Source organism: Natrix helvetica (assembly GCF_964273705.1).
Source record: "Natrix helvetica genome assembly, chromosome: 4".
NCBI lineage: Eukaryota > Metazoa > Chordata > Lepidosauria > Squamata > Natricidae > Natrix > Natrix helvetica.
In genome coordinates this window covers 100,704,517-100,720,081 of record NC_138550.1, presented here as the reverse complement: position 1 = coordinate 100,720,081, position 15,565 = coordinate 100,704,517, and the positions used below count along the sequence as shown (strand labels likewise).

The following is a 15,565-nucleotide window of genomic DNA, read 5'->3' as shown; positions in this document are numbered from 1 at the left end:
CTGTCTCTCTCCATCCATCCATCCGTCCATCCATCCTTCTATCTATCTATTCATTTATTTTAGATGGCCAACCATTTCAAATGACTCAAAGCAGCTAACAACAATAAATCACCAGCATCTACACACCCACACAAAATAGACAATTGGCAGCCAAACTTTTCTTTAAAAATCAATGCAAATATACCAGTAATACAAATATTTTAACAAAAACCTATTTGTTATTTGCCTACTGGACATACATTCCTTTCAGGGGAATTCAGGCATTACATTGTAATAACGTTTAACCCAAAGGTTTCTAAATGTACTGAGACTAAAAATTTTTTTTAAAAACCCACCAACATATCTAGAGCAGGGGTGTCAAACTCACGTCCCGCGGGCCAGATTCATCACACACATCATCACACGCCCACCCCCACTTTAGCAAAGAGAAAAAAAGTTGACATACATTACGTGATGGCGTGACAATGCAAGTTTGACACCCCTGATCTAGAGGATACCTGGTTAATGATGGTTGACATAGGATATTTTGTGTAGGGAAAACTGGGCCACACTTTTCTCCAAGTTATTTTGAACAACTGAATGTACAGCAAAAGCCTAATGTTCTTTTATGTGCTTTGAAAAAACAGAAAGAGGATGGTCCATACCTCAAAAGAAACTGATTGATCATATTTCAACTCACCTGTTAGGCCTTATTATAATTATTAAGGGTAAACTATAAACCTTAGCGAAGTTTAAGAACAATAATTTTCCTGACCAATGTCTAGTAGTTTATTTCCTATACTTAACTATAGCTCCATGTTTCAAATGACCACTTACAAACTTAAGCTTCCTGTTTTGTGGAGAGCAATTAGCAGGCAAACATATGTCATCTTAAACTTGGAACAATTTATTCAAAAAGATTCTCTATTACACCAATTAATCCTCTTTTTTACTGGTGTGTCTGACTTTGAATGTAGTATAAATGTAAAAAAGAAAGAGTGACTGAACTGAACTGCAACATTTCCCCCCATTAATTTGAGCGTTTTCCCTATGTTTTTGTTTTCTTTTATTGCCAAGGGAAATATCTGGATTCTGACTGATACTAGAGAAAAGACTACATAAACGTGTGTTTTTCTCTCCTTAATGGTATTTGGGAGCACTCTTGCATAATCCACCAAGATCTGGGAACTTTATTCTACTGACCACATAAGGCCAAACTCTGCATGTTTAAGCAAGGTCCTGTATTGTAGGTAGATGCTGAGCACTTGCAGGATTAGGCCATAGACAAAAGACTTTCTGAGTCTGATTTATTGTAGCAACAGACCATAGCAACAGCTTAGGTTCATAGCAATGTTGAAGTGCTCGCACCGTTTTCCAGAAAGCCAGAGGGCAGAACTACTTGGTCTACTTCTAAATCTTGTTTTAACCATGGGCTGCACTTCCAGCCAAGCAATTATCAAGAAACCAGAATCCCAAAATCAGCATCAGGGCAGAGAAACGCCAATCCAGGTAAGGCACTCTGAAATCTTCTGTCTGCTTCCACTATTCATGAATTGTTCTAAAGGCTGATATTTACTTTCCTTTACATTGGAGGTAACTGGAGTATAGGAGACAAGATTGCAATGTCCATTTTGTTTATTTATATACTTATGGGGCGCAATGAAGACAAATAGCACGCTGCAAAACTGTGTCCTTCTAGCACCTGATTTCTAATCAGAACAACCAATTGCATCCCCTTCACATTGACCTGTCACACTCGATCAGACCGTGAAAGTATGTTACAGATTCTATTGGTTAAAAAAATTGATTGGTGGAGTCCAGTAAGAGAGCCTTCTCTGTCATTGCCTTCTTCAGAATAGTCTCTCCCCAGAAATAAGTCAGGCCCCACTCACCTCACTTTTCAGAAGGGTGTGAAGCCCTGGCTAAGCCAACTTGTGTGGGGCTCACAGTATAGCCTGCAACCTGGGGGATGTTTAGCACTCTGAAGGTACTCCCACTGCCTTTTAGCTTTTAATTTATGCTATCTTTGTTTTTAGTTGGCTCCCATTTTACTGATATACTATATGTTTACAGGGCAGTGGCTCAGAGGTTAAGACACTGGGCTTGTCGGCTGGAAAACCAGCAGTCCAGGTTCAAGACCTGAACTGCACACTGTGGGGTGAGCTCCCATCCTTTCCCCAGCTCCTGCTAACCTAGCAGTTCGAAAGCATACAAATGTGAGTAGATAAATAGGCACCACTTCAGTAGGAAGGTAACAATGCTCTGTGATGTCATGCTGGGGCCATGACCACGGAAATGTCTTCAGACAGTGCTGGCTCAATGACCTTGAAATGGAGATGGGCACTGCCCCCGTACAGTCAGCAGCAACCAGTGGAGTAAAATATGCAAGGTCTCCTTTACATTTACCTTTTGCTGTATCTTTATATGGTTTTTTTTTAATGCTTTTAGGTATAAAGTGCCCAGAGTTACTCTGAGAGTGAGATGGGCAGTATCTAAATTAGATAGATAGATAGATAGATAGATAGATAGATAGATAGATAGATAGATGGATGGATGGATGGATGGATGGATGGATGGATGGATGGATAGATAGATAGATAGATAGATAGATAGATAGATAGATAGATAGATAGATAGATAGATAGATAGATAGATAGATAGATATGTTTCCCAGGTAACTTCCAAACCAATGAATTCAACTAAAAGGTTTTACAGTATTGCACACTCATCACCATTGCAACTGAGTCCATCCACCTTGCTGTTGGGAATGCTCTCCTCTTTCCTTCCATCTTTACCAGCAGAGGTTTCTCCAGAGAGCTAGTTATTTGCATAATGTGTCTAAAAGAGGATCATTTGAGTCCTGGTCATTTGTGTCTTGAGTGAGAATTCTGGGGTGACCCATTTGCTTGTTTTCTTGGCTATTCATGGTATTCTCAGGAGTTTTGTCCAACACCAAATTTCAAAAGCACCAATATACTTTCTATCCTGCTTCTTCAAACTCTATTACTACTACTGCTACTATTACTACTACTGTTGTTGTTGTTATTGTTATTGTTGTTGATAGCAAAGTCACCCACATATTTAGAATGGAGTTGGCACTTTTATTCACCTATTGAGTCCTACCCATATTATTATTCCTTAGGAATTGTTTTATTATCTCCTTTCCCTATCTAGTGGTTATCCTACTCCTATAACTAAAGGATATTCTAGGCCGTTAAGCACCACTACAATCTAGATTCTAGACACTATATTCTTATACAGTATTGTAGGAATTGGCATATGAAAATTGTGTTTATGAAAATGAACACTAGAATAAAGTAGTAATTCTTGTTCAGTCTTGGCTAATTATTCTGAATTCAGTCTTCATGTTTCTTCTGAAAAAACTCTCTTACTGATATCCCCAAAATATAACTATTGCACCTTTTTCTCCTTAATAGATTTTTTGAATGGGGAAAAAATGAAAATTATAGTGGATCTGTCTTAATCCTCTACTACCATAAAACACTGAATGGGGCAAGATAATCTATAGACTACTAAAAATCTCTTTCCCATACCCTTAAACTGGCAGAAAAAGTGCATCATAAAAAGTGCATCACAGGGCAACAATATTTGAACCAAAGTACATCAAATGAACTGACTTACAGAAAGTGTCCAAGGTCAAGGACACAGGACTCTCAAGGAATTGAAATTTGGCAGACTTTATAAAACATTTTATGACATCAAAAGTCATCATAAAACAGTTTATGACATCATACAAAATGTCATAAAACTTTCCCTGTTCTGTTGTGTGACTGTGCTATATACATTTCAACGTGGGCTACTTCCAAAGTAGATATATCTCTGAACATATCCAGAACAATCAAATTGCCTGAGCCAATTCTGTCTGGAAGACGGAGTTGCTATCTATTTTATGGAGCCAAACCATTAGGGGCTTTCTGGGCAACAGATGATTAGAAGCCAGCACAGAGCTTAAAGGACAGGCATCATCTCTTCACAGAAGCAAATTGTGTCCCAACAGATATGGAAAAAATCAAGTTAGGGAAGTCAGCAGTCAATCATCTCGCCCAATCTCTTAGCCAACACTCCCACAAGCATGCATGCAGGCACACACAAACACATCAAATATTGTATATGCATAAAGAATGCTGTAATTTATTTTTTTAGGCTGGAAGAGAGAAAATATTTCTTGGCACAGATAGCCTCATCTCCCAAGGTGGGTCAGCAGCTGCAGATGATTCCTGTGGAAGAGGCTTGCCAGAAGATGGAAAGAAGGGAGCCCAGTCCATTAAAGAACAAAGCAAAAGTCAACATATGGGTGCGTGTTATAAATTATAGAAGAGGAGAGTTACATAGGAAGAAGAATTACTTATTCAAGAACCATCATTCTGATGTATAGCTGTATTGAGTGTTTCTTGCATGATTTGCATAATTCATAGATGAGGCCTTGTGACATACTGTAGGAAGTAAAATGCATGCCCAGCTGTCATAGATCTACACCTGGGCTTCTGTCCTATCTTTGTCCTTCCTTCAATGTCTTTGCATATTAAAATCTGTTCCACAGATACACATTGGCAGGCATTCCAGCATAATTCCTGAGATGGGCATGGAAAGGGATGCTCTTGGGTAGAGTGATTGGTAGGTTATACCAGCTGACCATTTGAAATTGTTAGATTACCAAGCTATCAGTATTGCTGGTGAGCTATAGGTGCACAAATGGCAATACATAGAATAGCAATAGAACAGACTTATATATCACTTTACCGTGCTTTACAGCCCCCTCGAAGCGGGTTACAGAGTCAGTATATTGGACCACAACAATCTGGGTTCTCATTTTACCAACCTCAGAAGGATGGAAGGCTGAGTCAATCTTGAACTGATGAGGATCGAACTGTTGGCAGTTGGCAGAATTAGCCTGCAATACTGCATTCTAACCACTGAGCATTAGGAATGTATAAGAAGATTAAGCAAAAACAAACGCAGAAAAACTACAACTGGGCAATGTGAATGATACTGTTTAATTACATACATGTACACAAGAGTGTTTGGGTTGGCTTGAAAGTTTCATTTGCTAGTTAGTTTTACTAATAGAAAGAGTAAATAAAATTAAGAACCATGCGACATTTACATATATGTGGGAGTGGGATGAAAGGGCAATAAAACTGTAGCAATTAAAAATCCAAATTATCTGAATTAATGGGGAGAAAGGTTATGATGAAACATTTTTAAAAAATGAACTCAAAATAAATTTTAAGGTTATTTTGAGATTGATGTGAAGAAAAACAGTTTATTCCCAAGAGTATTGTAATCTATACTTTTTTTCTTTCTTTTGCTAACTCATTCCCCCATGCATTCAAACACTCTAAGCGAAAATGAGTTAATATTCTTTTCATTAATTTGAGTGATTGAAAATACAAAAACAAAAAAAAACCCAAGCTGATTAATCATTCTCTCCCTCCACTTAAAAATAATTCAAAATATTTAGGTGCCATTAAATCACTTAGCAAGCTAGAAACAGAAAGACAGACATCATCAGACATTTTGGAAGAACTTCGGATGCAAGGAATAATCAAGACTTCATGTCCAACCACTAAAAACAGAACTACAGATGACACCATGGTAAGGGTTCTTCAAAACTATCTTGGTATATTTTAGGTTTGAGATGATGTTTTGCATGTAACCTATGAATTAATTCAGAAATGAATCTTTCTTCTAGGTGTGAGAATTGATGTTTTTCTGAAGGTTCCACTTCTTCCCAGTTGCTCTTTTCATTTGAAACTCTTCCCAAAACAGTTTTGTGATCAAACATGTTTCCCCTCTTAAAAATACAGTTCCTTGGAAGTTTGCAGACTTTCAATTCCATGCCAAAAATAGGCAAAAGTACATATAAGCAAACAGAAGAAGTACGCCTGAATTACTAGCATGCTGGGGGCATGGTGGTGTAGTGGTTAAGACGCTGGGCTTGTCAACCAGGAGGTTGGCAGTTCAAGACCCAAGTATGCATGACGGGGTAAGCGCCCATTCTTACTCCAACTCCCGCTCACCTAGCAGTTCAAAAGCATTCAAATGCAAGTAGATAAGGTACCACTTTGATGGAGACAAAACAATGTTCTGTGTGGCATAGTGTATAGACATGCTGGCCACATGACCATGAAAGAATCTTTGGACAACACTGGCTCTCTCAGCCAAGAAACATAGATGAGCACTGCCCCCTAGAGTCAGACACAACTGGACAGGAGAAACCTTTATGAAGTTCTTCCAGCCTACTTCATGCTGGTTCTAACCATAAATCTCCTATAAATTCATTTCCTGAGACTGGGAATTAGCTGACTAATATGTAGAATAGTGTACTACTTGAATATGAATCACTAAAATCACATTGATTTTAATTACTATTTGTTGAAACAAACTAGCTTCATAAACCCTAGTCTGAAGTTGGTCTATTTCAAATAAGCACACACAGGCAAGATTGACTCTGTGTGCTGGAATTAAACTGCACACAAAGAGAAAAATAGAAACTAAACATTCTAAATAGAAAGTAAACAATCTAACCTTCTTCTTGCAAACATGCTGAAGAATTAGAAGAGAGAGCATGGTACCAGAGAAAATCTCGTTCAGTGGCTTTTTAATGAAATTGATACCTGACTTACAAAAAGCATGATTAGCTTCTGGTAATCGCTTACATGAATGTACTCAATCTTGCTACACTAATGGCCAATCTTACAGATGTTTATTCTGAATCAAATTCTGATATATCTATTTTTAAAATATGCTTCAACTTTCAAAAAGGTCAAATGCCAACAACAACAACAACAAAAATACAAAGCCATGATAAAAATGATAATGCTGGTTTGGTCATTACAAGATTTAAAAAAAAACACCTTGTGAGCAAAGTCTAAAATTCAGAGGTGATATTCAGCTGGTTCTGACCAGTTCTGGAGAACCAGTAGCAGAAATGTTGAGCAGTTTGGAGAACCAGTAAATACCACCTTTGACTGACCCCGCCCTCATCTATTCTCTGCCTCCTGAGTCCCAGCTGATCTGGAGAAAATGGGGATTTTATAGTATCCTTCATCTGCCATGCCCATCAAGCCATGCAATACAATACAATAGCAGAGTTAGAAGGGACCTTGGAGGTCTTCTAGTCCAACCCCCTGCCTAGGCAGGAATCCCTATACCGTTCCAGACAAATGGCTATCCAACATCTTCTTAAAGACTTCCAGTGTTGGGGCATTCACAACTTCTGGAGGCAAGCTGTTCCACTGATTAATTGTTCTAATTGTCAGGAAATTTCTCCTCAGTTCTAAGTTGCTTCTCTCCTTGATTAGTTTCCACCCATTGCTTCTTGTTCTACCCTCAGGTGCCTTGGAGAATAGTTTGACTCCCTTTCTTTGTGGCAACTCCTGAGATATTGGAACACTGCTGTCATGTCTCCCCTAGTCCTTCTTTCTATTAAACAAGACATATCCAGTTCCTGCAACCGTTCTTCATATGTTTTAGTCTCCAGTCCCCTAATCATCTTTGTTGCTCTTCTCTGCACTCTTTCTAGAGTCTCCACGTCTTTTCTACATCATGGCGACCAAAACTGAATGCAGTATTCCAACTGTGGCCTTACCAAGGCATTATAAAGTGGTATTAACACTTCACGTGATCTTGATTCTATCCCTCTGTTTATGTAGCCTAGAACTGTGTTGGCTTTTTTGGCAGCTGCTGCACACTGCTGACTCATATTTAAATGGTTGTCCACTAGGATTCCAAGATCCCTCTGTACCTGTGCATTTTATTTTTCTTGCCTAAATGTAGAACCTTACTCTTTTCACCATTGAATTTCATTTTATTAGATAGTGCCCAATGTTCAAGTTTGTCAAGATCCTTCTGTATCTTAAGCCTGTCTTCTGGAGTGTTGGCTATTCCTGCCAGCTTGGTGTCATCTGAAAATTTGATGAGTTTCCCATTTATTCCCTCATCCAAATCATTGATGAAGATGTTGAAGAGTACTGGGCCTAAAACAGAGCCTTGGGGTACTCCACTGCATACTTCCTCCATGTAGATGCAGTTCCATTGAGGACTACACTTTGAGTGTGGTTGGTCAGCCAGTTATGAATCCATCTGGTGGTGATGCTGTCCAACCCACATTCTTCTACTTTATCTAGTAGTAGGTTATGGTCTACCTTATCAAATGCCTTACTGAAATCCAAGTAAACTATATCGACGGCATTCCTCTGGTCCACTAATTTTGTCACTTTGTCAAAGAATACAATAAGATTAGTCTGGCATGATCTGTTTTTGACAAACCCATGTTGGCTTTTGGCTATTACTTTGTTTACTTCTAGGTGATCACTAATTTGTTGCTTGATTATCTTTTCCAGAATCTTTCCTGGTATTGAGGTCAGGCTGATATGTCTTTCTTGGATGGGTGGAAACCATCTCTTTTGTACAGTATTTAATTGGACCAGCTGCAGGCATCATAACTAATAAAACCAAAGCCTTCCCTTTTAACACCACTCCTTTAGCCACACATTAAACTCTGCTACACGCTGGCCCTTCCCTTTTTGTTCCTTATATACTGGTAAAACCTCTGAAAAGATAAGCCTACAACCTACACTACTAAGTTCATATCTAAGCTCTGGAAATCATTCTTCACAGAAAGTACATCTTTTTGGGACAGATCATTTGTGCCAAGCTGTATAATAGCATCAACGTCACAGTGCTTACTTGCATTCTTGACTATCTTAAGAATATGCCTCTTGCCTCCTAGCAGTAGCACCTGGCAGACATCTGACCTCTTTTAAAACCTCCATATCCTTTCCTAAACTTACATCCCTTACGATTGAATCACCAACCAGGTGGTGACTTCTCTTTTTGCATACCCTGATCTTCTTGTGCGACTGATGTGTGATACCTGGGTCCCCATTTCGCCTTTCCAAAGAAAGTTCTTCATTTTGGACCATGATCCCCTGCTTATTTGAATCATCATTATCGCAACTACCTTGACCTGTCTCTTTAGTGTCCCCATTAAGGTCAGCAAGGGCGCTATATCTGTTATGCTGGGTCACAGCAAAAGCTTTGTGTTTATGGTTCACAGCTCTCACCCTGCCAGATCCCATGGTTGTCCAGACTGCTCTTCTCCTGCAGGATCTTTGCGGTAGAGGGGGCTGATAGCGTGGCATCTCCATAGTGTGGAATGGCCGAATTGGGCACCTAATTTCTGCTTGGAGAGCACAGATTAGAGATTCTAGATAGGTAATCTGTCTAGTAATTTGTTTACAACAGGTATAGTATCCAAAGTTGAAAAGAGTACTGCGAAAGACAGGTGCAAAACAGCATTGAACTAAGCCAGTAATCTGTCTAGTAATTTGTTTACAACAGGTATAGTATCCAAAGTTGAAAAGAGTACTGCGAAAGACAGGTGCAAAACAGCATTGAACTAAGCCAGTCATTTTGAAATAAAATAAAATCACAATCTCAAGAGCACTAATCCAGAATGTATTGTTGCTATTTTGGTTTATAGATATATGATTCGCATGCCGTTAGGTGCGTGGGCTACTACCTAGTCCTCTTTGTCTCTCTGACTCCCCCTTTGTAGCCAGCAGCTCCAATCACCAGCCTCAGGAAAGTTCAAAAGAAATGGAGTTAAAGGGCCCCTTCCTTTGTCTCTCTGACTCCCCCCTTGTAGAAAACAGTTCCAATCACCAATCTCAGGGAAGTTCAAAAATGAACTTCCACACCCACCAAGCCATGCCACGCCCACCAAGCCATGCCCACAGAACCAGTAGTAAAAAGTTTGAATCCCACCACTGCTGAAATTGCATTTCAAATCATAGGTATTTGTGAAAGGCTGCAAAAAGATAAAATCTGTGTTGCAATCCTCCTGAGGTACATAATTTCATGCTTGAAGGCAATGTCCCAACACAGATATCAAAGGGTAGAGCTAGAATAGTAACATCACACTCCATCATTATTTAACCAGCTACTATATAAGACTTTTAGATGCTCGGTACATGGAACTAATGCTGCAATAAACATATATGTAAACCAATTTGCAATGAATTTTAATTGATATAACAAATGCAAGCATCCATACCATAACAATATTTTGCTGTACCACAAATGAAATAAAATTTCCTCATGATTGTATCAGGGTTTACAATGATGTGAAAGAAAACAGAGCTATTAACTATCGCCGTGCAATCAACAAGCATCATATTGAGTCAATAAGACCAATAAGTTTGTGTCTCTATTAAAGCAGTATGTTTTCCATTTTATTTCTAAATGTTATTGTTTAGACATCCTTAACTCCTCTCCCCAAATTATGATGCAGAGGATTGAACTAGAATAGAAACAATCCTTGCAAAATCCTGAGAGAAGTATGCAGTTATAGGAAGATGTTAGTGAAAAAAAACCTTCTTAAAATAAATACAAATACTGAGGCATAAACAAAGGTTTATTTATGCAAATATGAAATAGGAAGAAAAAACAGAAGCGTTCACATGCCTATCTAATAATGCAAGTCTGGCTTAGCTAGAACCTTGTTATCAACTGGAATAAGAAGTTAGACTTTGATGTAGTTTATTGTTCTGCAAACTATTTTATATTCTGATTAGATTTTGTTAACAAAATACTTAAACAATAAAAATAACAACTTAGAAAAAAGCATACAGTAGTTTTGTCCAATAACTTGATATTCACTGACTTTTGTGGGCTGGTTCAGAAAATCAGAAAATTATTCACTTTTGTCCTCAACTTTTCAATGATCCATGCTTGAAATATAAAATGACTAAATCCAAATGTAAAATATTGCACAAACGGGCTTGTTTAGAATGTGTATCTGGAAATTAAAGGTGAGAATACAGATTTTTCTGTCACGACATTAATTTACTAGTCATTCAAAATGACACTGTTGAGCTGTATCAGAAGCTCAAATGTTAGCCATAATCACTTTTTAGAGCATAATAAATTTTAAACCCAGATGTACATTCATAGTTGTAAAACTACAAATTATGATATGAATGAAAAGTAATGCCTCTAGTGTTGTAAAGTCACCAACAGATGGCAGTACAATGTGCTCCGAGGTGTTGTCCAGCATCTGTTCTTTCATTTCAGTTGTCAGGAAGTTGCTATGAGAAAAATGTCGTGATGCTTTTGCTCACAAAATGGAACTCTGCAGTGAATATTAGTCACTGTGCTTTAAGCAACATGCCATGATTCAATGTTTACTGCTGAAGAGTCTCTCCAATTGAAATTCACCATTAATGCAGATTGTTTATAGTGATGACTGTGTTGATGTGAATACTGTGGTGTCATTGAGCCAAGAAAATATAGAGATAGTGAACAGAGAAGAGCTGATTTGTATGATTAAGGATAAGTGGATGGCATATGATTGCAACTTAACAGAATTCATTAAAAAAAGTTTGATAAACTAATTAAGGACAATAGGTAGGTTATGGAAAGGGAACTGCTGTCAAGCTTGGCATTTTACAGGAATGTGCAGATTGCATGACCTCAATATCAAAAGGACAATGCTGGTATGTGACAGTAATAAAGATTGAATTGAATTGAAAAGGATTGTGCTAAATAGGTTCCTTGCATGCCAACAGCTGAAAGGAAATGTTCAAGAACTGGAATTTGCCAGCAACTGTCATGCTATCAGAAGGAAAGTGAGAAATTTCTTCATAGCATTGTGCCAGCCTATGAAACATAATCATTATGATCCCAAAATGAAGCATCAGTCTATGCAACATCATCACAAAAATCAGACCGGAGGAAAAAAATCAGAAAACCGAAGATTCAAGGTTACCGTTTTTTGGAATGCAGATGATGTTATTCACATGGATTTCCTAGAAACCAGCAGCACTATCAACTCAGACCACTATGCTGTAATAGTCAAAAATGGGGGGGGGGGAATCAAAATTCAAAAATGAGCCACAATGGTGCAGTGGTTAGAGTGCAGTACTGCAGGCTCCTTCTTCTGACTGCCAGCTGCCTGCAATTTGGCAGATCAAATCTCACCAGGCTCAAAGGTTGACTCAGACTTCCATCCTTCTGAGGTGGCTAAAATGAGGCCCAAGATTGTGGGAGGAAATATGCTGACTCTGTAAACTGCTTAGAGAGGGCTGTAAAGCACTGTGAAGTGGTATATAAGTCTAAGTGCTATTGCTATTGTTATTTAAAACAATTAAGCAGAGCTCTGAAGGATAGGTGAAAGACCTCACACCTCTTGAGCTACCCAGGAGGCCATTGCAAAGCTGAATCTTATTTTCTTACACTACCTAATGCTCCATCCAGTTTAATGTCATGCAACTTCCACCTTTTCCCAAAACTGAAGTAAAGCCTTAATAGGTATCTATTTGATTAACATGAAGAGGTGGAAAGGACTGTCAGGACCTGGTTAAAGAACAAAGTAGCAAATAACGATGATTATGTGGAGAAATAAATAGAGGTAACAAAAGAGGTCATCTCAGGAATTATTTTCCTGGTTCATGTATGAAAATATCCCTATTTAAGTTAAAGTTATGTAAGTAATGGTGTTACTTTTTATTCAACCTTCGTAAATATCACTGAGTAGTTTCTATATCCTATGTTTTATTTCCCAATGTCTTACATTTATGATGTTAACAATTACATGATGTTAACAATTACATTTCATGATTTGTATTTTCATGTAAATATATAGAGTAGAACGGCTTGTTTTCTTTCAAAAATACAATATCCCCTTCATAGATTATCTTGTATTTCCACAGCTGATCCCTGCAGAAAAGACACTACAAAAACCACCTGCCAAACTGGAAAAGCTTGAATTTAAACAGAAGAAATTGCATGCTTTATCAACAGAAGACTCTGAAAATAAGGTAAAAAAAAATACCCCACATGTTAACCTACCCCACTTTATATTCATATTTCCATAACTGGTAATCAAGGATACATTAAATAGAGAAGGCCCTAGACTGTCCTAAACCTCAGGAAATATATTATAGAATGTTGTGAAATACATCCCCAGGTTTGTTTACCAAAGATCATAGAACTGAGTGTTCCCAATAGAAAGGTGACTCAGCTCAACTTCTGCATAACATCCGAATCAGAAGAATATGTGCATGTTCCGAACCAGTGCCTGGACGCAGTGATCAGTAGAGGAGGGCAATAAACTGGGAATGATTTTCAATAAGCCAGATGATTTTGGACTGGGTAGGCCCCAGTTTCAGGAAGGGGGAGTTGACTTGCTCTGATGAGACTGCACCTATAGCAGGCATGAAATGCTTTACTACCGGTTCGGAATGCGAAGAGCGTCCATGATGACGTCTGGGCGGGTGGGTGGAGCCTCCTGCCACTACCACTATCAGTTCGCCATCTCTGACCCACAGCCAGTGCAGAATGTGAGAGCCAGGTTGTCGACTGGGGCTTGAGGATGCTTTTTGCGAGTCAAACAACTGCATAGAGTGTCGGTTACCAAGTCAAGCTCAACATTTTGATTTTAACATACAAGACCTTAAATAACTTGGGACTGGCATACCCAGACAATCACTAAGATCAAAACTTCTGAATGCCATCTAGGAGATGCTTCATGATTCAGAATGCTTTTGTCTCTGAAATTCCGGAGGTGTTTCCAATTACAATTTTAAGGCTCCTATTTAAAATATTCAGCCAGGCTGTCCTGGTATCAATATTGGAAGAACACTTTCTCTGCATTTTCATTTATGCTTTAGTTGCTAATCTAAGATTATTTCATATTGTTTTAAAATTTTGTTGGTTGTATATTTTACTGTTGATTTGGCTATAAATCTTCAGAAAAGAAAGCTATGTAGAAATAATTTAATTAGATTAAAATAAATTGATAGATGGAGATCAAGTTAGGCTCTTTCTATGTAATTCCGCTACATATTCTCAAAGGTTGGCTCCATCCATATTAGTAATTTCTTAATTAGGAATAGTTGTGTGTGTGTGTGTGTGTGTGTGTGTGTATGCATGTGCACAAGTGTCTGTTCAGCGTTCAAAAAAGTGTTGTCTAGTCTGTCTAAAGACTTGTCTCTTTTTAGACAAGAGAAGAGCAACTGAAAAAAGAATTGCTGACTGATAGATCATCACCAATAATTCCTCCTGAAAGGGGAGTACAGATAGGAAGTTCTATAATTACAACAACAATTGCCACCTTTAAGTGTGAGGACAGAAACTTGGTCAGAGAAGGAAGAACTGGCAATATAAACAATGGTTTTGAGGATTTTACAATGATTGAGTCCGACATAACTTACAATACAATTGATGGAGTATTCTAATCACCAACATTTATATCAAACATTTTAATATCTAACAAATTTAATTTAATAGTATTGCTACCAATAAAAGCTGCTGGACTCTGAAATATGTCGATTCTTCTGCTTTCTGAGATCTGCTTTCTCAAATCTCAACCAAAAGCCCCCCAAAATGCCATGAAAATTCATCCTTGCCCATGGAACTCTGGCTTAGCATAAATGAATGAATGAATGAATGAATGAATGAATGAATGAATGAATGAATGAATAAATGAATAAATAAATAATAAATAAATAAATAAATAAATAAATAAATAAATAAATAAATAAATAAATAAATAAATAAATAATAAATAAATAAATAAATAAATAAATAAATAAATGCTCTTGTGACATCTTATTAAAAGAAATGATGCCATTCCTCCAAATTTTACAATTGCTTTCTTTATGGCTGATTTGAAGGGGACAAGAAAATCTTTTTCTTCCTAGTGCTGCTATCAGAGGTATTTAAATTGGAAAAGCTGAAAAATAAAATCAGATAAATTTATGTATAAACCTTTGCTATATGATGAGTGCTCGTTGCTTTAAAATTATGTATATTGTGCTTCATCTGTGTATGTGTGATCTTTGGACTAAGTTAAGGTTAAGTCCTCGAGGCTATGATGTCATTGACTATCATTGCCGGCCCTTGATTGGTTGAGATGCAAGCAGCCAGCTGGCGGGAGAATGCAGCCATTCTATTGGTTCAGCGTCTGACAGCTCTAGTACAGCGATGGCGAACCTTTTTTGGCTCGCGTGCCACAAGTGGGGGGAGCGCAGGGGGGTCGTGTGTGGGCATGCCGCACCCATAATGCAATGCGCGCACAACAGGCGCAACCCCCCCCTTTTTACATGCTTTTTTCGCCCTCCCCAGGCTCCAGAGGCTTTATAGGAGCCTGGGGAGGGTGAAAAGAGCCTCCCCCGCCCCCCCAGAGGCCCTCCGGAGGCTTCAGGGATCATCCGGAGGCTTCCCTGAAGCCTTCGGAACGCTTAAAACGACCCTCCGAGCAAACTGGAAGTCACTTCCGGTTTGCTCGGAGGGTCGTTTTGAGTGCTCCGAAGGCATCAGGGAAGCCTCCGCACAGTCCCTGAAGCCTTCGGAACGCTTAAAACGACCCTCTGACCAAACCGGAAGTCACTTCCGGTTTGCTCGGAGGGTCGTTTTAAGCGTTCCGAAGGCTTCAGGGAAGCCTCTGGATGGTCCCTGAAGCCTCCGGAGGGCCTCTGGAGCCTGGGGTGCCCTGACAAATGGCTCCATGTGCCACCTGTGGCACACCTGCCATAGGTTCGCCATCACTGCTCTAGTA

The 15,565-nt window shown here is 38.7% G+C and overlaps 1 protein-coding gene across 1 annotated transcript; it reads left to right on the top strand.

The window, feature by feature from the left end:
• Positions 1-1,354: 1,354 nt before the first annotated feature.
• On the top strand, positions 1,355-14,470 carry STMND1 (stathmin domain containing 1). The gene is given in 7 exon segments (XM_081950939.1): positions 1,355-1,488; positions 4,144-4,294; positions 5,462-5,595; positions 12,717-12,824; positions 14,007-14,107; positions 14,109-14,161; positions 14,164-14,470. Coding segments are annotated over 7 exon segments (708 nt in total). The 5' UTR covers positions 1,355-1,407; the 3' UTR covers positions 14,244-14,470.
• Positions 14,471-15,565: the final 1,095 nt, after the last annotated feature.